This window comes from Schistocerca nitens, chromosome 7 (assembly GCF_023898315.1).
Source record: "Schistocerca nitens isolate TAMUIC-IGC-003100 chromosome 7, iqSchNite1.1, whole genome shotgun sequence".
Lineage (NCBI taxonomy): Eukaryota > Metazoa > Arthropoda > Insecta > Orthoptera > Acrididae > Schistocerca > Schistocerca nitens.
Genome location: NC_064620.1, coordinates 20,133,990 through 20,158,161, shown reverse-complemented (window position 1 = coordinate 20,158,161; position 24,172 = coordinate 20,133,990). Strand labels below are relative to the sequence as shown.

The following is a 24,172-nucleotide window of genomic DNA, read 5'->3' as shown; positions in this document are numbered from 1 at the left end:
AAGGTCACTATTGGACTTTTCTTTACCTACACAAACAGCTTGCTTGTGATCCTGTAGGTATGATTTTAATAGTTTAAGGCTGTTACCTACAATGCTGTAGTAATCCATTTTTTCTAGAAGTATTTTATGCTTTACACACTCAAAAGCTTTACTTAGATCACAAAAGGTGACTTGAGCAAATCCTTTATCCTCAAACACTTGATGTATGTATTTGACTACTGAGTCTATAGCATCAACAGTTGACAAGTTTTTCCTAAAACCATACTGTGATTTGCTAATTATTCGTGCATTTTCAAATTACATGGATAACTGTTAGTGTATCACACATTAAAACACTTTAGAAAGAACTGGGACTATGGAAGTTGATCTGTAACTTGAAGGTGAGTCAGTATATCCTTTTTTATATATTGGGACTACCCTGGACACTTTAAGCTCATCAGGAAAATATCCCTCAGATATACACTTATTTATGCAGTATGCTATTAAAGGGTACACAGTACAATCTATTACTTTTTTTTAGAGTGTTACAAGAATGTCATATATGTCTACACTCTCAGATGATTTAAGATGTTTAATGGTTTTTAGGACGAGACTAGGTGGGACTTCAGAGAAGGTAAACATACTTGTATTTGCTAGTGGTTTACAGACGTTTTTGAAAGAATCTGATATGAGCTAATGACAGGTTTTGTGATAGCATTTCCTACTTCTTCTACTGATTCAATAAAGAAATCATTGAATTTCTGAGGGCATATACTGATTTTTTTCTTTAGTAACAGTATTTTTTTTTCTTTAGTAACAGTATTTTTTCTTTAGTAACAGTATTTATTAATTTCCATGCAGCTTTGTATTTATTCATGGAATTCTCAATACTGCCAAAGCTGTGTGCTCTTTTGGCTTCCACAATGGCTTTTTTGTACTTATTCCTACATTGTACATAGGCTGATCTGGCATGGTTGGTCTTCAGATTTTGATGTGTACTATCCAACAACATAACTTGATTTTTCAGATTTGGTAGTTGTTGAGTATACCATGGCTTTTGTGTGTTTATACCCTTGCCTTTGGAGCCTTTGTCGATTACTTTGCATTTCTTTATCAGAATGCAGCAATTAAATTGTGTCAAAAATGCTTTCAAAAACCTTTCGAATATTAGTTTTGCTGACAGATCTTTACATATACTATAATTTGTGTCACCAGACCATTGGCCAAACCAGTCTCTGTTAGTAAGGGACTTACAAAACCTGTCAACTTTATCATTTTTCAGACAGACTTATTAATGTTACTCCTATCATCACAGAACCTACTTATGTAATTTAATGATACAGCATCATGATCTGAGGGTGGGAATACTGTCACATCTCATGATTCTTCTGCACTATTGAAACTGACAAAGACATTGTCAAGACATGCTTCATCTCTTGTGGGTCTATTATTGATAAAGTGCAGATTGTGCTGTCTTAGGCACTTCAGTCTGGAACCGCGTGACCGCTGTGGTTGCAGATTCGAATTCTGCCTCGGGCATGGATGTGTGTGATGTCCTTAGGTTTAAGTAGTTCTAAGCGACTGATGACCTCAGATGTTAAGTCCCATAGTGCTCAGAGCCATTTCAACCATTTTTGTACTGTCTTAGATTTTTGAGATCAGTGACGCTATGTTTGGCTGTTGTTACATCAAAATCTGCATTCAAATCTCCACCTATTACAATGTCATAATGTAACCATTTTGTCTTTCTAAATACACCTAACAGCATGTCCAGTTTTTCTAAAAATACGCTAATGATACCCTTAGGTGATCTGTATAAGGCTATTATCACTAACTTAAAATTGTCACTAATTATACCAGTGGCTTCAAAATTCTGTTCATCACACAAATAGTATAGATCCAACCTATTATTGGAGCAGATGAGTGACTGGTTAGTATACAATGCCACACCACCCCTTTTATGCACTTTTCTGCAGTAACCATTTGCTACTTTATAGTTATCAAATTTTATAGCTGTAAGTTCACTCTCTGTTGCCCACTGTTCACTCAGACAATAAATATCAATTTTGTTCTCTAGTCCAAAATTATTTACAATAAATTCTTTGTCTTTTACTCCTTGAGTATTCAGGTAGCAAATTTTAAGATCAGATTGTTATTGCCTTAAAAAATGAGCAGTTTGGTTAGGAGCTATAATATCTTTTACACTACCTGTTTTATGGGCTTCTTCGCCTTGCTGTGTTCCACTAAAAAAAAAAAAAAAAAAAGACGGAGAGGAGGCACTGTTTTCCGCTTACCTCAACACTTTATTCTACTTCTTATGCTGTAGTTATCTTCCCTCCTTTTGGTAGTTGCTGTTGCTGGTGTAATTTCTGCTGCAGTTTGTGGAGGTGTTTCTGTAGCTGATACATTTTCTACTACTGCTCCTGATGATGCCAACAGTAACAATGATGGTTCCCATTCTGATGCTGATGTAGGCCTAATTTCTTCTAGAGATGTAGCCAGAGATGTTTCTTCCTCATGTGCTGTTGGTGCATTCTCTATTTGTTTAGTCATTGGCAATGAACCTATTGCAGTTAGTCCAAGCTTTTTGTGCATGTCTACCCCTACTGCTTTTATTGCTTGGAGGATTTCTTTGTCCAGCACTTTCTTGCCTAGCCGATTTCTGTGCAGTCCATGTCTTGTAAAATGCTCTCTGACAGAGCTGGTTGCCTCAGTTAAGGTTGTTTGCGCATAGATATGTGCACATAGGTATGATACTAAGCCACATTCCTTTTGGAAATCAAGAAATACCACATATACCAGGCTGCCTTGATTCATAGCTTTCAATATGTTGTGAGAAAAGTGTAAGTTGGGTTTCACGTGATAGATGTTTTTGGATTCCATGTTAGTTGGCGTGGAGGAGGTCATCCTGTTTGAGATATCTCATTAGTTTTGAATCCAGGATATGTACTATGATCCTACAACAAATCACTGTCAAGGATATTGGATGGAAATTTTGTGGATCACTTCTGCTACCCTTCTTGTAGTCAGGTGTTACCTATACTTTCTTCCACTACTGAGAACAGTTATTTGTTCGAGGGATCTATGAGATTATAATTATAAAAGGGACTAACTAAGCCACAAATTCAAGGTAGGATCTGAAAGGGATTCCATTGGGCCCGGTAGCTTCGTCCAGTTTTAATGATTTCAGCTGTTTCTCAACAGTACTGACCCTAATAGTGATCTCAGCTACCTTTTCAGTGGTATGGGGATTTAAATGGGGCAAAAATGTCCTGGGTTTTTCTTTGTACTTGAACATTTGAAATTTGGGTTAAGCACGTCAGCTTTTGCTTTGCTACCTTCAGTTTCATTTCCTGTCTCATTTGTGAGTCAGTGGACACTAACTTTGGTGTACAAACAACCTTTATGTACAACCAGAGTTTCTTTGGGTCTTGTGAAATATCATTTGCCACTATTCTGCTACAGTAGTCATTGAAGGCTTGACACATTGCTCTCTTGATAGCCAAATGCATTTCAGTCAGCCCTGTGCTTTGTTCTGCATCTCTTACGTACTAGTTTTTGTTTTTTTAGAAGTGTATTTTCTGTGACTGTATGCCACAGAGGGCCCCTCCCATTATGACATGCTCTGCTGGATATCTATCTATCCACTGCATTTTCAACTATTCTTTTGAACTTGAGCCATAACAGTTCCACTACATGCTTCTGTCCTGTGCTGAAAGTTTCAAATTCCTCACCGAGATATGACTCTACAGCTTTTTTACCTGGTTTATTGAACATCAGATCTTTAAACTTCTTTTAGTTCTACCTTTGGCAATCATTGTTGGCACAACTGCCTCATGGTCTCAATGTGGACATCCTCAAAGAGTTCAGATCTATTTATTGAAATTAGATATAATATATTTCCTTCATGAGTGGAGTTCCAAGGCATCTGTTCTGGATAGTTTTCAGAGAAGGCATCTAATACTGTTCTACAGGATGTCTTGTCATGCCCACCACTAACAAAACTTCCTTCCACTCAACTCAGAACCAGAAGGAGACAATCAGTTCTAGGGACAGTGTTGCAAATTGTGAGCTTTGTTGAAACTCTGTGTGCAAGGCTGGTCTTCTCAATCTTCTCTGCCAGTTCCTGGAAAGATCCAAGTAAGATCTTGGATTCCAGATGATAGGCATTGTTTGTTCCAATGTGCACCACAATCTGCAGCTGGCTTGACCCTCTTCCCTCAATGGCTGCTGCAGTTCAGCGTACTGAACGAGGCCCCCAAGAACACACACCGAGTGCACCTGATGTTCCTTCCTGACCCTTGCTGTCATGTCCCTAAGGGGTGCCATTATCCACCGCGACTGCAGACAATCTATAGACCCCTACCCTTTTGTATTTGCTCAGACATATGGGTCAAACTAGTTTTGCTCCATCTCTGCATGACAGCAGTAGATAGATTAGATGTGTTAGACCACTCAATGAATCATTACTTCCTGATCAACACAGAGTCAGAAGAAAGCACCATCCCCAGGGAGAACCCATCGATGGAGCTGACAACACTGGTCATCCAACTACTCCCACAAGCAATACCAATACCAGTCTTTTTGGACCTGTCATGCACTTCGTGGACCTCTGATGATGATGGAACTTCCACATGGCAAGTTTTGGTTACTGATGTTTGAGAACTGTTCTTTATGCATGGATTTTCTCCATCATTTTCATGTCTTCCCACATTTCACATGAACACTCTCAGGGAAACCAGTAGTGGAGTGTCAGTACCCAGTATCACTGGCAGTCTGCAGTGACATCCACAGGTTGCTCTCCAGGAAACTATTGTGACAGTACGCACCTTAATGTCGGCAATGACACAAACATACAGTCAGAATGTAATGCTCTGCAAGATTATTCACCACAACAGGTCTGTGCTGTGAACTTTGCTAACAGTGTGCATGCATCCCCCTCCCCCCCCCCCCCCCTCGTGCCCCGTGTGCCCCTTGCATTTCCCAGACAAGGCAGGCAACATTTAAACCATTGGGCATTAGACATGACACTGCACAAAATTCATACAATGCCAGGTCTGCCACAGTGCACACAGACTGGCATTGGCCAGACTATGAGCAACCAAAACAAACAACCAACACAACTGACACAGAGACTGCCTAGACCGACATCACTACTCAAGTCACTTTGGAGCATGGTAGAGCAGCAGACATTTTGAATACTGCCACCATGTTTATGATTGAGACTTGATATGCAACAGTTCCAGCTGAATGATGTAAGTGTGAAACTATTTAAATATATATAAAAACAAAGATGCTGTGACTTACCAAATGGGAAAGCACTGGTAGATAGACACAATAAAAATCGCACAAACACACACACAAATTTCAAGCTTTCGCAACCCAAGTTTGCTTCATCAGGAAAGAGGGAAGGAGAGGAAAATATGAAAGGATGTGGGTTTTAAGGGAGAGGGTAAGGAGTCATTCCAGTCCTGGGAGCGGAAAGACTTACCTTAGAGGGGAAAAAAGGACATGTATACACTCGCGCACACACACACAAGATCCACAAATCTGTAAACTCTTGTGGGATGAATCAACCAGCCTGAAATTTGAATGCCCCACTCTTCCCAGTTAGGACAAACCAATCTGATGCAATGTGTCACAAGGCAGAATCCACCCATTAGTTCCACTTCTAGTGCAGAAACACTTCTTCGACAGCCTTCACTCCTCGTCACACCCTGGGACACAATCTTCTACCAAGACACTCACTGATCGTTTTGTCTGGGTATATTTGAAACGAAATTGCAGACAACGGACACAGGCTTACAAAGCAAGGTGGTGCTGCAAAATGGGCAGCCATGCCAGCCTCTCTCTCACACAGTTTGACACTCTGCAGGTAGGCTGCAACATGTGAATCTGGATCTGCTGGCCTGGTATCAGAGTCAGTTGCAACAGATATGTACTTTCCATAGTTGACCATGTTACATAGTGGTTTGAAGCAGTGTCCCTAACAGAAATTACTGCAGCGACCTCAGTGAGGATGTTTGTGCAGCTATGGATTTTGCACTTCAGATGTCTGGCTACCATCAGCAAGGCTACCAGTTTAAGTCAGCCCTGTTCTTGGAGTTGTGCAACGTTTGCAGGGTTAAATGTTACTGCACCAGTGACTACTACCCACAGAGCAATGGACTGTTAGGATGATGGCACTATGCGTTAAAAGCAGCACTATGTCATGAGGTTCAGTCGACACAATCCCAACCATGGGTGTTATTGGGTGTACATTGGGCTTTTAAGGAGGACCTGCAGACATCATTAGCTGAGATCTTGTATGGCAATCCACTGAACCCTCCAGACGAGTTAATCAAACTGACAGAACTGTTGGTCTTGAAGGAGCTGACAGACCTAATCAGGCAAGTGAAACAGCACATTTTATGCATTAGAACACCACTGCCACAACCTCACAGATCCTCCAAGCTCTTCATACCCAAGGCCCTGGCAAATTGTGAGTTTGTCATAATGCATGATGACATCATATGGGTGTCTGCCCAGCCTCCATACTCCAGTCCCAACAAGGTCCTGTAGAGAGGAGACAACACCTTTCACATACTTCTCCATGAGAAACCCATAACAGTATCGGTGCTCAGTCTTAAACCTGCTTGGATCCTAAAGGTGATACCATGCTCAGGATGCCCACACTTCATGTTAAACTGTCTACACACAGTGGCAAACCAAAATGCCTTGCCAAGTAGAGCTGCTGCATGCAACACCTTGTATTATAAGCATTTTTTTTTTACTGACTGGATAATGAATTGAAGTTTTGAATTAGAAATGTTTTATGACATTTAACTTTGATTTATTAACAAAACTGTAACAATAAGAAGAGCACCAAAATGTTCACGTACTCTCTTCATCCAGACAAAGTACAGGTTCCACTCTTTTTGTTGACTTAAAAAAGAAGTGACAGTTACATCTCTCTCATCTAACAGCATCTCTGCTACAGTGCATTGCTTCCTTTTTTATCTTACATATACCTCTTTGGAAACATCTAGCAACTGCCATTAAAACCCCTGGCCCATTTTCCTCACATCCCTCTGGATGTCACTCCATGATCCTCTTATGGCCACACCCATCAACCACCACCACACGTTGGTGATTACATCTTCAACCAGGGAAAGAAGATACACCTCCTCCTTTGGTGCTCTGCACTACTAGGAGGAAGGCCTCCATGGGGACGCCACCCATTGGAGATGTGGAATATGCCATAAAGTACGGTCATTGACAGTAATAACACCTTTGTTCTTTTGCAATGTGTGAAGGTAGGTGTACTCCCTCTGGAATGAGTTAGTCTGTTGCTGACTTCTATGTTGTATAAATGTGTTTCTGTAGTACTTGTGATAGTAATAAAACATGTATATATGTACCTTATGGTGTTAGTGTTTCATTCAGTACATTTCCTGCACAGAAGACCTACAAACTTATACAGAAACCAAAGTGAAGCTATAAGACTCAGAGAACATGATCAGAATGCTACAGTGGAGAGAGGTTGTAGTCTATTCCCTGTGGAACTTAATAAGGTAAAGCAAGGACTTGGAAGAGCAGTTGAATGAAATGAATAGTGTCCAGAAAACATATTGTAAGATGACAATCAATAAAAGTAAGACAAGGGTAATTGAATGTACTTGAATTAAACTAGGAAATGTAGTGGGAGTAGATTAGAAAATGAGTCACCAGAAGTAGTAAATGAGTTCTGCTATTTGGGGAGCAAAATAAGGGGGATATAAAATGTAGACCGGCTGTAATAAGGAAAGCGTTTCTGAAGAAGAGGAATTTTTTGATATAAACTTAAGTATTAGGATGTCTTTTCTGAAGGTACTTGTCTTGAGTGTAGCCTTCTCTGAAAGTGAAACTGGATGATGATCAGTTCAGACAAGAAGCTTAAATTTATTAATATTTAGAGAACAGATGCACACTTCTCAATAAATACAGTGAGAGATGAAAACATATATCTTTTTGTTATAACTTCAGCTGATCTAAAATTAATGTATCTAACATCTGAATGAAGTGTTAGCTTTTAACTGAAGCAGACATTCCTCTTTGGAAGACGTTATTGTATACAAATGGTTAAATTTAAAAATCATGTACATTTTTTAATGTTGTGTTCTTTCCTTCTCTGCTGAAAACATTTTTTTTTATTTTCAGCTGTTTTATAGTAACCTACTTCTTCAGTTCCGCATATTGAAGTACAAACTCCTGGGTGATTATTATAAAGAGATCTGGATAAAGCAAGAAGAAAATAGAGATGCATTAGCAAGATTCAGAAAATGGTACCAGATTTATATGTCATTAGCTGCTCAGGTTTGTTATCTGCTCTACAGTTACTCATACTATTTGACACCTTATTGTTTTTCTAGAACATCTTATGCAACACACAAACACTACAAAATTTTCTTGAATATAAATTGGAAGGAGAGATGGTGACAACTCACCATATAGTTAGGCAGTTGTTGGTAGGCATATAAACAAGACAGAGAACACTGCTAAATGTTTGAATGAAATCTCTTACAGTTCTAATACGGTACACATTCAACCAATGGAAAATCCTGGATGGAATAACAACAATATGAAAGGATACAATTACCAGATCAAAGGGGTGTTGAGTGCCAGAGGCACAATGAAAAATAGTGCTGGATATTATTCACCTCTCACACAAGCACAAACGCGACCGCGACCGCCCCCCCCCCCCCCCCTACACACACACACACACACACACACACTAATCGTTGTTCCATAGATCATGAATACGACGTTTCGTAATGATGTGGAATGTGCCACTTTAAAATAAGTTTTCTTCACACAAAATAATTTTTTTATTTTTATTTATTTATTTTTTTACAGTTACTACCTCAACTCTAAGAATTCATCTATTGAGTAGAAGGCGTTGTCATTCGGAAATTCTTTTAATTTGCTTTTAAATGTTGGTAGGCTATCTGTCAGACTTTAATACTATTTGGCAAATGACCAAAGATTTTTGTAGCAGCATAATTCACCCCTTTCTGTGCCAAAGTGAGATTTAATCCAGAATAGTTATAATGTCACTGTTGTATAAAATCGACTGGATGAATATGCTTGTCACCAGGGAAACAATTTAGTGGCATAGTAAGATAGCTTGGGTGTCTTACATTACAGAATGTTTTTAGGTAAGCTCCATATTTTAACTATTGTACTTGTTTTTTGATAATAGTGACATCACTATGTAAGTTTGACAAATTTGAGACTATTATCTCAGCTATCTTCTGAACCTTTCCATCTACATCTGAGGCAACACTGTCTGTTTTTTTCATTTAGCTTATTTGTAAAGGTTACAGCTTGTAGAAAAAGCACCAACCAAGTCTTTTTTAACATTAGAAATTGGTGCATTAAGTTCAGCTCTAGTGATATTACATTATGAGACTATTGACTTTTCATGTTTTTCACAAATTTTTTCCATTGATGACAGTTTTTCAAGTGTTTCACTATTTTTTTTTCAAGTTTTCACTATTTTTTCCCTTGATGATATTAATGCAGTAAACATGTCTTGTAAATTTAACTGTTTGGATTTTTCACTCAGCATTGTTTCACTTACAAGCAACTGTTCTTGTTTCCCACGGTCTGGGCTCGAATCTAACATGCTAATGTCCAGCTGATTTCATTTAACTGTTTTGGTTGACTATTGACTAATACATCCTGAAACATGTTTTTATTGGCTATGTCTTGTTAAAAGACACTAGTTTAAGCTGGTAGGTTCAGCATATTTCTTTCATTGTTCTGATCATGATCTATTTTTTGTAAATTTGTTCATAAATTATCAATGCTAAAAAACTGGTCAAAATGTTCACACAACACTGCACTGAGAAAATACAAAAATAAATTCTTTGCTTGGTACTTAGCTTATTATTTTCCTGGATTGGGTACGTGGCGTCAACTTTGGTAATAATGGTTCAACATTCTACAACCATGTATGTCCATAGTGTTGGGTCATTCCAAAACTCCTCCACATGTACTAAGTCAAACTATATTTGGTTTAAAATTGTTCCACTTTGTTACACAATTATATGCTTTTTGATCACCTGAAACAAAAATACTGTCAAAAATCCAAACATACAAGTATCCTGGTCACAATGGTACCACTTGAACGACCTCCTTTGTTTCATACAATTGGATGACCATTAATTGTAATAAATGTTCATGGAGTAAAAAATATTGAGTGAGTCTAGTGGTAGTTTTAAAGAAAAAATACTCATCTTGTTTTTTAAGGATCTCCATCAATCCATTGCTTGAATGTCTTATGTCTAGAACCCATATTCTCTTATAGATCTTGAAGCCCTCTAGGTTGATGTGTTCCTTGAAATAAAATAGACGACAAACTGTTTCATATGTAATTTTGATTTTTAATAGTCCTCGATGCCTTGCTGCCATCAATTACAGTATTCACTCAGCGAAATACATTCCATTTGTATGCAGCTCCAGAAAAACTTTACATCTCTCCTTCCTCCCAAACAACAAAACATCCCAGCTCACCCAGTTAACATCCTTACAATGTACATCAGAAAAGATATAGTCATACTAAAATCGAAACAGAGAACATTAAATCAAAAATAATTTACAAAAAATGGAATTCACTCAACAGCACAATAGAACAATTATGATAACATATGAGAGTTGTTTCAAAAGTAAGGTTCCCAGCTCTGTTCCCTTACTGTGCATGCTGCAATGCGAAATCTGGCAACACTACCATGTTTGCCGGATCCCCCACCACCGATTCCAACAACCAGTGTGACTCTGCAATGGTCAGTACTGGCCTGACAGCCATAAGCGATGGAGCCGTCATCGCCGTAACTGCCAAGTGTGAAATTCGTGAGGTCATCTGATTTTTGCACCCAAGAAAGTTACAACCTGTAGCAATTCATCGGCAATTGAGTGAAGTGTATGGGGAAATGTGTAGAAGCATTCAGCACGTCTTCAAATGGTGTAGGGAGTTTGCCAACAGCTGTACAGATGCCCACGACAAACAACGAAGTGGGAGGCCGTTGATCTCTGACGAAGTAGTGGCGAAAGTTGAGCAAATCCTGCTCAAAGATCAGCAAATCGCCATCCAGCAACTGGCAGGCTTCTGAAGCTTCAATTGACAGGATATTGAATGAAAAGCTAGGCTTCCACAAGGTGTTCGCATGCTGGGTACTGCACATGCTTTCAGAAGTCCATAAACAGCAGCACATCGACTGTACTCGGAAGTTCTGGAGTGAATGCAATGAGAATAAGGAAGTCTTCCTTGTTTCCATTGTTACGGGGGATGAATCATGGTGCCATTACATTACTCTGGAAACAAAACAACAATCGCACCAATGGAAACACACCGGATTGCCACCACCACAGAAGTTTAAGCAGCAGCTGTCAGCAGGAAAAATCATGGCATCGGTGGTTTGGGACCAGCGTGATGTATTGCTCATTGATTTTATGCCTAGATGGACCACCATAAACTCAACAGGTTATTGCAAGACCTTGAAAAAGCTCAATGGACAATCCAAAACTGTCGTAGGGGAAAACTCAGCAAAGGCGTAACGCTGCACCACGACAATGCCCGTCCACTTGTGTCGCAACAAACGAAGGAGTTAATTGAGAAATTTGGCTGGGATGTCATTGACCACCCCCCTTAGAGCCCTGATTTGGCACCCAGCAATTTCCATCTGTTTCTGAAATTGAAGGAGCACCTAGGCGGTCTACGATTCCAGACGGACGAGGAGTTGCAAGAAGAAGTTTCCATGTTTCTCAATGGGTTGGCGGCGGACTTCTTTTAGGTGGGAACGAAAAAGTGGATTACTCAACAGAAATAGCTTAAAGATCAATGTTTCCAATTGTGTGATCTTTTTTTTTAAATAAAATATTCTTTGTGTCTAAAAAATGTGGGAACCTTATTTTTGAAACAACCCTTGTATATTCACATAAACAACAATACATCATTTCATAGTACAGTAATTTTATGATTTTTACAGTGGTGAATCGAGTTAGCATGACATATTATACAGTTGCAGTTTAAAACATTTCAAATAAGACCGAAAAAAGGCTAAGATCATAAATTTGAGAATATACATGGTCCAAAGAGCTTATTGCACATTATAATCATTGCATCTTTCACTATGAGAACATGAAGATCATCATCCCCAGACCAGTAATCTCTTTCACTGGACAACTTATGATAGTCAGTAAACATCAAGAACCCAGTAAATGTAGACATGTTCAGAGTACCAGGTAGAAGGACTGGTGGAGTGTGTAAACATGTTCAGAACACACAGGGACAGGTACAAAGGCGCGCACGTTAACACGTCCAGAGCAGTTAAAGGGTTAACTTCTTCTTTACAGACTTTTTTAGAAGACACAGGAGGAATGTCTTCATTGTCTATCTCATGTAAAATTTCATTAGTCCCTGCAATATTGCTTACATATGTATTTTCTAACAAGTCACTTTCAATATTTTCCTCATCAATCTGCACATCCACAGCTGAAGGAAGAGCTACTATATCTGCTTCTATTTCTTCAGAAAATAAGTGTTCTACTGCCTGTTCAACAGTTTTCGAAACATGGCAAGCCATGACAAAGATATCTGAAAAGACCAAAAAACATAACATCTACAACAGTGTCTTCAAACGAGAACAGTAAGTTTTCATGTACTTAGACACCAAATTTAATAAACTATTTTCACTTTCATGAGTACCAAAAAATATCACAGTATTATATTACACAGCAGCCAGAAAATGACAGCGATCCTTACCTTAAGTGCAGCTACAGAAATGAAAATAGGAATAACCACCAGGCTCTGCAAACCCCTCCACTTCTGTTAACAGTCTTCAACTGAATAACTGTAACAGAGTGATAACAGTGGTACCCATTGTTGACGGAAAGCTTACTTTACAACAGCAAAAGCCCATTGTTGGTTGAGAGTAGCATAAATTGTAATACTGACGGAAGAGTGGACTGTCCTCAATCAACAAAAAAGAGTGCTAATGGGTTAAAGTTGTATAGAAATACACATTTTATTTAAAATTGTTCTCAATCAGTTTACTTTGGTACTTATGAAAGTATCTAAGTACATGAAAACTTACTGTTCTCGTTTGAAGACACTGGGCATTTCTGTTGTAGATGTTATGTTTTTTGGTCTTTTCCTTGTTGATGAGGGGTGACATGGTCACCTGGAAGATAGCAACACTCCATTGTTTGACAATATCTGTTAAGCAGAACAGATTATGATCACAAATATTTGTCTTACTTATATAGTCTACAATCATAAATATATTTTTGACTGACTGAAGAGAAAGAACAAAACAAAACAACAAGCTAGCTCTCCAACTCTAATGATCGTACTGTTGTTAACATGTTAAACTCTGAGCTTCTTTCTGTATTTCAAAAGTAATGTATGAAGTTATCAGTGCCTTTAGCTATCCACAAGTACTTTACATGTAGGTCTATGCTAGAAGAAAATGCCCTGTACTTTTTGTGTTTCCTTACCCATCATTCAGAAGGCACTTAGCAGAGGTTGAGGCCAGAAGGGTTATAAAATTGACTGGTGTATTGTAAGGAAAGCGACAGATTAGATTAGATTAATACTAGTTCCATGGATCATGAATACGATATTTCATAATGATGTGGAACGAGTCAAATTTTCCAATACGTGACATAATTAAGTTAATTTAACAACATACTTAAGTTAATATAGCAACTTTTTTAATTTTTTGTTTTTTATTTTTTAAATATTTTTTGTTTTTTTTTTTTTTCTTAATTTATATCTAAAAATTCCTCTATGGAGTAGAAGGAGTTGTCATTCAGAAATTCTTTTAATTTCTTCTTAAATACTTGTTGGTTATCTGTCAGACTTTTGATACTATTTGGTAAGTGACCAAAGACTTTAGTGCCAGTATAATTCACCTCTTTCTCTGCCAAAGTTAGATTTAATCTTGAGTAGTGAAGATCATCCTTTCTCCTAGTATTGTAGTTATGCACACTGCTATTACTTTTGAATTGGGTTTGGTTGTTAATAACAAATTTCATAAGAGAGTATATATACTGAGAAGCTACTGTGAATATCCCTAGATCCTTAAATAAATGTCTGCCGGATGATCTTGGGTGGATTCCAGCTATTATTCTGATTACACACTTTTGTGCAATAAATACGTTATTCCTCAGTGATGAATTACCCCAAAATATGATGCCATATGAAAGCAATGAGTGAAAATAGGTGTAGTAAGATAATTTACTAAGATGTTTATCACCAAAATTTGCAATGACCCTTATTGCATAAGTAGCTGAACTCAAACGTTTCAGCAGATCATCAATGTGTTTCTTCCAGTTTAATCTCTCATCAATGGACACACCTAAAAATTTGGAATATTCTACCTTAGCTATATGCTTCTGATTAAGGTCTATATTTATTAATGGCGTCATACCATTCACTGTACAGAACTGTATGTACTGTGTCTTATCAAAATTCAGTGAGAGTCCGTTTACAAGGAACCACTTAGTAATTTTCTGAAAACCAGTATTGACAATTTCATCAGTTAATTCTTGTTTGTCAGGTGTGATTACTATACTTGTGTCATCAGCAAAGAGAACTAACTTTGCCTCTTCATGAATATAGAATGGCAAGTCATTAATATATATTAAGAACAACAAAGAACCCAAGACTGACCCTTGTGGAACCCCATTCTTGATAGTTCCCCAGTTTGAGGAATGTGCTGATCTTTGCATGTTATGAGAACTACTTATTTCTACTTTCTGCACTCTTCCAGTTCGGTACGAATTAAACCATTTGTGCACTGTCCCACTCATGCCACAATACTTGAGCTTGTCTAGCAGAATTTTATGATTTACACAATCAAAAGCCTTTGAGAAATCACAAAAAATCCCAATGGGTGGTGTTCGGTTATTCAGATGATTCAAAATTTGATTGGTGAAAGCATATATGGCATTTTCTGTTGAAAAACCTTTCTGGAAACCAAACTGACATTTTGTTAGTACTTCATTTTTACAGATATATGAAGCTACTTTTAAATACATTACTTTCTCAAAAATTTTGAATAAAGCTGTTAGAAGGGAGATTGGATGGTAATTGTTGACATCAGATCTATCCCCCTTTTTATGCAAAGGTATAACAATAGCATATTTCAGTCTATCAGGGAAAATGCCCTGTTCCAGAGAGCTATTACACAGGTGGCTGAGAATCTTACTTACCTGTTGAGAACAAGCTTTTAGTATTTTGCTGGAAATGCCATCAATTCCATGTGAGTTTTTGCTTTTAAGCAAGTTTATTATTTTCCTAACTTCAGAGGGAGAAGTGGGTGAGATTTCAATTGTATCAAATTGCATAGGTATGGCCTCTTCCATTAACAGCCTAGCATCTTCTAATGAACACCTGGATCCTACTTATATCCACAACATTTAGAAAATGATTATTAAAAATATTTTCAACTTCTGACTTTTTGTTCGTAAAGTTTTCATTCAATTTGATGGTAATACTGTCTTCCTCTGCTCTTGGTTGACCTGTTTCTCTTTTAATAATATTCCGAATTGTTTTAATTTTATTATCAGAGTTGCTGATTTCAGACATGATACACATACTCCTGGATTTTTTAATAACTTTTCTTAATATAACACAGTAGTTTTTATAATTTTTGATAGTTTCTGGGTCACTACTCTTTCTTGCTGTCAGATACATTCCCTTTTCCGGTTACAAGATATTTTTAAACCCTTAGTAAGCCATGGTTTGTTACAAGGTTTCTTACGAGTATATTTAACTATTTTCTTGGGGAAGCAGTTTTCAAATGCATTTACAAAAATGTCATGAAATAAATTATATTTAAATTGGCATCAGGTTCACGGTACACCTCATCCCAGTCTAACTGCTGTAGGCTTTCCCTGAAATTTGCAATTGTTAAATCGTTGACTGAATGTACTACTTTGGAGGACTGTTTAGTATTGCTGAATGGAGCTATGTCATATATTGTAACTAGCTGTGCACCATGATCAGAAAGACCATTCTCAACAGGCTGAGCATTTATCTGGTTAAACTTATCTTGGTCTATAAAGAAGTTATCTATCAGTGAGCTGCTATCTTTTACCACCCAAGTAGGAAAATCAATAATGGGTGTCAAATTGAAAGAACCGAGTAATACTTCAAGGTCGTTTTTCCTATTACCCTCTTTCAGAGAATCTACATTGAAGTCCCCACAAATAATAATTTGCTTCCCCCTGTCTGACAGATAGCACAACAAGGAGTCCAAATTTTTCAGAATAGATGAAAATTTCCTGATGGGGACCTATATACAGTTACAATTATAAATGTGCTTTTATTTAATTTAAGCTCACAGGCGCATGCTTCTATATGTTTCTCTACACAAAACTTTTTTGTTTCTATACTTTTTGCACAATGATAACTTTTGACATATATGGCAACTCCCTCTTTCTCCATATTTTCTCTCATTACATGTGCAGAGAGCTTATATCCACTTACATTTACCTTATCCATATCAGTAACAATGTGATGCTCAGACAGACATAGTATATCTATTTCATCCTCAGCTTCTAAATCTTCTAAACAAACCAGAAGCTCATCGATTTTATTCTTTAAACTCCCAATATTTTGATGAAATATACTTACATTATTTTTAATTATACTTTTATGAGAACCTTTCCTTATTCTAACATTTGCAGTACTCTCCTGTCTGAGTTTCTCATTGTGCTTAGGCCTAGTTGCTATACCAGTGGTCACTTGGTGTTCAGAGAGGCAGATTATGTCAACTGGGTCGGGTGACTTTAATTCATCAATGCAATTACCTAGGACTGAGATACAACTTGGTGGAGATAAAATTTCTGGTGATTGGTGAAAATTTATAATTGACAGCTGTGATTGGTGATCCAATGTGCTAGAATTGTGCTGTTTAGTTTCTTTCCTAAACTGAAGATTTGTTTCAATCCTGACCTCTCTTAGAACTTGACATCTTTCTGTCTTACCTATCCTAAAAAAGGTGCTGCTCCAACACCTGTAACCACTGGTATTTTACCATTCATGGCAGTGCCTCCCCCCCTTAAATTTCCTGCTATTACCCCAGCCAGTTTCCCCTTCCCTTTCCTGTTGAGATGTAGGCTGTGCCTGGTATAGTCCCACCTATTGAGAGAATCAACAGGAACCACACCAATATGAGCCCCCGCACCCGACCCAAGCAGCCGTTCCAACTCCAAATTAACTCTCCCAACAGAAGAGTTCAAATGAGGTCGGTCATGGTGTCTCAGGACAGATACAAACTCAACATTGGTGTGTCTCGATGCCGACGCAATCTTTAACAGGATCTCTGTCGATGCTGTTCCCTGGCCCTCCCACAATAACCACGGTGTCTTCCCTGGTAAATGCTTTACAGAGTGAACCTAAATCCTCTGTCACCTGATCCAGACTAGCACTTGGTGTGAAAAAAATTGTGACCTGGTATTCTGGTCCTAATTCCTCCTGCAGAAGTTGGCCTACACCTCTGGCATGAGAACTGCCTAACAACAAAACTTTCTTCCTTTTTGATGACTTTCCTACATTCTTTTTCAATTTCCTATTGAAAGTTTGTTGTGTCCTGTCTACACATACCTCTGCTTGAGGCTCATCACTTTCTAACTGAAGCAACAGGTCAAACTTATTTTTGACATTCACCACAAAACTGTCAGACTTAGTTCTAGGCCTATTCCTTCTGCTACCTGTTGCCACTTCCCACCTCTCTTTGCCCTTCTCCCTCCTTAACCTGTCCAGATCTTCCCTAGCCTGATCTAGCTCAGCCTGAAGGGCAGCAATTTTCCTCTCCTGTTCCACTATCTTCCTATCTCTGCTGCAAATCCTACATAACCACTGATGAGCCTGATCCACTTCCCCGACACCCACGCCACTGCAGTCCCCCCAGTGAAAAAAACTACTGCATCCATCACACCAAACCCCGGAACTAACGATTCTACGGCAAGTCAGGAACTTCTCACTCATGGCAAAAATAATGCTTTAGCTAGAATAAATCAATTAAATAACCGAAAATCAAAAAAGACGTTACAAGAATTAAGCCTATTCACAAATATATATAAGCAGGTTTCTGATTTAAAATTCCGCTGTTTTTCTGAGATCTGTATTAAAACAATGAAGGTATACGCTATTTATTATATATTTCACTCGATGGAATGAAAAAAGGACAATTAAACGAGATACTTTAACTTTGATTCTCCAAAAACGTTACGAGAATTAGGCCTATAAAAAAAATGTATATAAGCAGGTTTCTGATATAAAGTTACGCTGTTTTTCTGAAATCTGTATTAAAACAATGAAGTTATACGCTATTTACGGTAGTTTACTTATTTGTTACCGAGAAACTAGTTAAATTACCGTGAAACAAGAAACAAACACGTTTACAAAATTTAAGCTTAAGCGCGACTTCGCAAAGTTACGATCTTTTCGTGTTTTCTGAAAAAATTCGCAAAGAAAAGTCAAACCTTTAACGGCAAGACTAAACGATACACTAATGGACGTATTTAATTTGTTGTCGGCGTTAAACTAAATTATATTCCTGTCTAAATCACTTAACTTTCTGGAAATGGTTTCTGGCGTCACTTACTCGGCGGCCATCTTGGAGACACTGCACAATACAGAGAAACAGTATTTGTGGAACCTGTGAAGCAACTGTTGAAGTTTAGTATGTTGCACTCAGTTGCATGCTTTGCGAGTGGGTGGTCAACTTTGTTCCTGGGTACAATTTTGTGGTGGTCAGTCATTTGTGTGGACAGCTGGTCAGTGATCACACTCATTTGAAAGGAAGTGTGCAAGTGTGACATGATTGCTTTCACAAATTACTGTGATCTCTGATAGGATAGCATATGGAACAGATCGTGCAGTTTGGTTTACACAGGGTTATAATGCATGTGGCAAGTAGTTGGATTTAGTTGTGACATAAAGAGGGACCAGAATATTTCATAGACTGAGTGTGTACCAGTATGACAGAACTTAAACATAATGTAATTGTTCTTGGTGATTTTAATGTTAACTTTAAGAATGATTGTAGTAAACAACAGCAACTGTGCAATCTGTTTTTGTGTCATAATATGATGGCAACTGTAAATGAAGTTACCAGATGCGGAAATATGTCTGAAATTATAATAGATCAAGTATTTATAAACAAGGACAAGTGTGAATATAACACTGAAGTAATTGACACTGGTTTCTCGGATCACAAGGGTATCAAATTGAGTTTAAATGTCACATCTTACAAGGACCCTGTTATCAATAACAATTACAGAGAAAGGAGATTTATAAATGATGACAGCATAAGAATTTTTAATTACATTCTGGAAAATAACAACTGGGGTAGTGAATCAAGTGGTGGTGTCAACAGAAAGTTTGACTCATTCCTTGAAAGCTACAAACACTGCTTCGATGTTGCCTTTCCTATAAAAAGAGTCAAAACTAAACATAAAACCAAAACATGGGTTACACAGGGGATTAGAAAGTCATCAGACACTCTCAGAAAGTTAAATAAATCAGCCAGGAAAAATGTAGTACTGAAAGCACATGTGAAATGTTATAGAAGCCTGTACAATAAAGTAATAATTGCAGCTAAGAAGCTTGATAATGATACCTATATTGAGAAAGGTAACAACAAAATGAAGTCAACTTGGGAGGTAATAAATAAAAATATAGGTAGACACAAAAGAAAAGATCACAGCTTTGTCATTAAAAGTGGGGGTAAAACTGTTAAGGACCCACTTCAGATTGCCAACATATTTAATGAACATTTCACAAATATAGCCATAAATTTAATTAAAACTAAATGCAATTCCAATAGCAAGGTAAAAATCCCCATGAATGACATGACAATGTTCCTTTATCCAGTAACTGATTCAGAGGTACTAAATGCTATAAATAAGTTAAAAAATAAAATGTCATGTGGGTGTGATGGGATTCCTGACAAAGTCATTAAGCAAAGTGCAAGAAACATAGCCTCGCATCTCACGGAAATTATAAATGAATCTTTTAAGACAGGGGTGTTCCCATCAAAACTTAAAATGTCTACTGTAAAGCCACTTTACAAGAATGGTGATAAATATGATGTTAGTAACTTTAGGCCTTTATCAATGTTGTCAGGTTTCTCAAAAATAATAGAAAGGATAATGTATCAGAGACTATACAAATTTCTTATTAAGAATAGAATATTGGTTAATGCGCAAAATGGTTTCCGTAAAAATAAATTAACCGAAACAGCCATCTTCAATTTTTTGCAACTTGTTCTAAATTCCATAAACAGAAAGGAATTAAATTGTGGATTGTTTTTAGACTTATCAAAGGCCTTTGATGTCATCGACCATAAGTTACTGCTTAGGAAGTTATATGCCTATGGGATACGTGGAGTTGCCCACAAATGGTTTGAATCATATCTGTCAGACAGGTATCAGAAGGTGGAGATAAGCCAGGCAGATAGGACATATTCATCAAGATTCGAGAGAGTTTTGTATGGAGTACCCCAGGGATCTGTATTAGGGCCATTACTGTTTTTAATATTTATCAATGACCTACCAAGTCAACTATCTGAAGCAGAGGCAGTACTGTTTGCTGATGATACAAGTTTGTTTGTTAAAGCAAATAGTGAAGCTGACTTACAGGAAAAAGTCACATTAGCAACAGACAAAGCAGACAGATGGTTTAATGAAAACAGACTCATTGTGAATGCCAAAAAAACAACGTGGATCAACTTCAGACATATTACAAATAAAATAAAATCTAACCTTACAGTAGAACTGAGTAAGTGTAAGATTGAACAAGCATCACACACTAAATTCTTGGGAGTATGGTTTGATGAACACTTAAGATGGGAAAAGCATATAATATCATTGAACAAAAAATTAAGTCAAACATGTTATATACTTAGAATGCTTGAAAGCTCATGTAATATTAAAACAGTGTTATGTGTTTATTTCTCATTCATGCACAGTTTATTAAGATACGGTGTACAGTTTTGGGGGAACATCAGTCTAACAAAACACTCATTTAGACTACAAAAGAAGGCAGTCAGAATTATAAAAGGTATAGGATATAGAGACTCTTGTAGGCAAGCTTTCAAAGAATTAAAAAATCATGACACTACCATCTTTATACATACATGAAAGCATATGTTTCTTAAAAGAACACGAGGAATTTTCTACATTAAACAGAGAATTTCACAACTACGAAACAAGGAATAGGAATGATTTCCACAGAGAAATTCATAAAACAGCTATGTATCACAAAAGTGTACTATACCAACCCAAAATCCTCTACAGTGCTCTCCCCAAAGAACTAAAAATAATACCAAAACTGTACATATTTAAAAGAGAATTAAAAAACATGTTATTGAGCAATAGTTTTTACAGTATTGAAGAGTTTGTGAATCGTTGACAATAAAAGCGCAGTTCTATGAAAGTGTGAAACTGTTAATGTAAGAATGTAAATAATCTTTGATGTGAGAATCACTAACTTTTCTTTTTTTTTTTTTTTGTACGTTGTTATCCTACTTGTATATTTTTATGTTAATGTTCTAAAAGTTCTATTAAAATTTTAATGTCTAAGTGACAAGTAAATTCAATTAAAATTTTTCATGTATATGTATTTTAAATTGTAATGTTTATTGACAAGTCCTATATCATTTCGATGATGTACTACAAGCACGCTAATAAATTGAATTGAATTGAATTGAACATTTTGGAAGAGGTTAAGAGACTTTTCAAAAGGATGTCCCTTTATTAGGCACGGTGAAAGATAATCGAAACCCCAATGGAGGATATTGTTACTGCTCTATTGTAAGATGATAATGAAGTAAGAAATTGGATTGATGTGGGAGGAGAGTTGACCACCATGTGGCAAAGCATGCTACTGATCACAACATACTCAATTTCATTGGCTGTTGTGTGATCCATGCCATTTTGATCCTCTTCCCCAGTACTAACTTCTCTGCGTTGTGTAAATGGAAACTGCCCTTACAACGTGTGCTTTGATCCCATGACACTCCTGGTCTCAATCTGCACTAACCCTGCCATACACCCATCACTGTCCTTGATCCTCCATTTCCACATTCCAGCTCCTACACTCTAGTTTGGTCTGTCTAACCATTAATCTTATCCTGCAATCCAGAAAATGTAATCCTGCTTGTGAAAGTTTTTATTAGTCTGTTAGTTATATTATGGATATTGTCCAGAAGCTTGGCAATGATTTGAGTCTTCTTAAGGTACCTGCAGCTTCTTCAGTACTTCATCTATACACCGAGTATTGTAAACATGTCATATTAATAATTATGTATTTAACAGATTTGCAGTTTTAGCAAGGTGCAGGGCTCCAAATGTACAGGCCATATAGTGAGTAGAGGTTATCTTTACTCTTTCTGTGGTCATATTCCACCCAGGACTATCATACTTTCATAAAATGTAAATTTTTCCTTCTATCAGTTAATTGTTATATTCATTGTTTTAAAACCATAACTTTTCATCAACAGTGTCTTAAGAGTATCCCAAGAAGTATGAAGACATTAACAATGCTGTATCCTCTGAGTGGTCTCTTTCCACATGTATGCATACGTTTGTTGGCTGTGTTGTAATAGTGCTTCACATTTAGGAGTGGAGATCAATAGAAAATAATGTTGTGCTTATTATTTCCTTTGTATGTTTTTTTTCTAAATGAAAGGCTCAAAACTGAAAGCTTCATTATATTATAGCTTGAGAGAGGTGAAGAACCGAAATGTAATTTGCAACGTGATGATATAAAGACAAGACTTGACTACTTATCTATTGAAGTAAAAAACTGGGATGCTGAAGTTGCAGAGTATATGGCCATTCTCTCAACAATGAGAAAGGTAAGCACTCTACTTGATAGAATTTAGAATAATGAAGGTTCATACACATATAAATTACTGTTCTGCACCAAGTAAACATTCCTTTGATTCACAGATCAGACTTACTCAACTGGATTATGAACTGGAGAATGCAAACAATTTGAAGTTCATTGGATATGAGGCTGATACTGAAATTGTAGATATTTTTAATACTATTATGAATTCATATTGCTGTTCGCACATTGAAAGGTTTGTAGAGTTAACAGTATTGTAGTGCGTAACGAGAACACAATGCATTATAGTAGGAAACTTTAAGACTTGTTAGATAGTATCCTTGCTGATATTAAAACCAAATAACAGTAAGAAATAATCAAAGTTTTATATTTGAACAGTGACAGATCATCTTCTGGCTTGAGTTATAAACATTAACATTAAAATGTCAAACAATACGGATGGTTCGTTGACTTGGATGCAGTTTTTAAAGTTATTAAATGACATCATATTCACCATCAACTGTACTATTTGTTACAATTTCCATTATTCCAGATCATTTTCAAGTGCTTACAGGTGCTGAAACCACATAAGCAAAATGAATAAAAATGGTGTGACCTTCTGTGGCTCTAGTGAACATTCGGCACATATGCCATCGGTATGTAAGTAACAAACTGTTTTTCAGGACACTCTTGGTTTGCAACATAATGGACCATTTCCATGTTGTGAATTATCCATTTAAACATTGTGTTCTGTAAATGTCGTGTTGAAGGAGCACCTTTAGGGATGATAAAAGAGTTTAGTTACATATTTATTTATAAGATCAGCCACTAGATGCAACTTGTTTGTAGTATGCTAACAACCAATTATTGCTGCTGTTGTTGTTGCTGTGATCTTCAGTCCAAAGCCTGGTTTGATGCAGCTCTCCTTGTTCCTCTATTCTGTGCAAGCCCTTTCATCTCTGAATAACTACTGCAACCTACATCCCTCTGTATCCACTTACTGTATTCACTTCTTGGCCTCCCTCTATGATTTTTAGTCCCCCCTCCGCCCACCCTCTCCCTCCACTACACACTTCCCTTCAGTAGTAAATTGGAGATCCCTTTATGTCTTAGAATGTGTCCTATCAACTGATCCCTTCTTTTAGTCAAATTGCACCACAAATTTCTTGTCTTCCCACTTCTATTCAGTACCTCCTCCTTAGTTAAATGATCTACCCATCTAATCTTCAGTATTCTTCTGTAGCACAACATTTCGAAAGCTTCTGTTCTTGTCTAAACTGTTTATTGTCTGCATTTCACATCCTACATGGCTACACTCTAGACAAA

At 37.1% G+C, this 24,172-nt stretch overlaps 1 protein-coding gene across 1 annotated transcript in view; it reads left to right on the top strand.

The window, feature by feature from the left end:
* Positions 1-23,127, top strand: part of LOC126195232 (leucine-rich repeat-containing protein 9-like) — a 50,610-nt gene extending 27,483 nt beyond the window's left edge. Inside the window, exons 6-8 of the mRNA XM_049933757.1 lie at positions 8,158-8,313; positions 22,737-22,874; positions 22,969-23,127. Of these exons, the coding sequence (XP_049789714.1) occupies positions 8,158-8,313; positions 22,737-22,874; positions 22,969-23,127 (453 nt within the window). The remainder of the gene's footprint in view (positions 1-8,157; positions 8,314-22,736; positions 22,875-22,968) is intronic.
* The last annotated feature ends 1,045 nt before the right edge of the window (positions 23,128-24,172 follow it).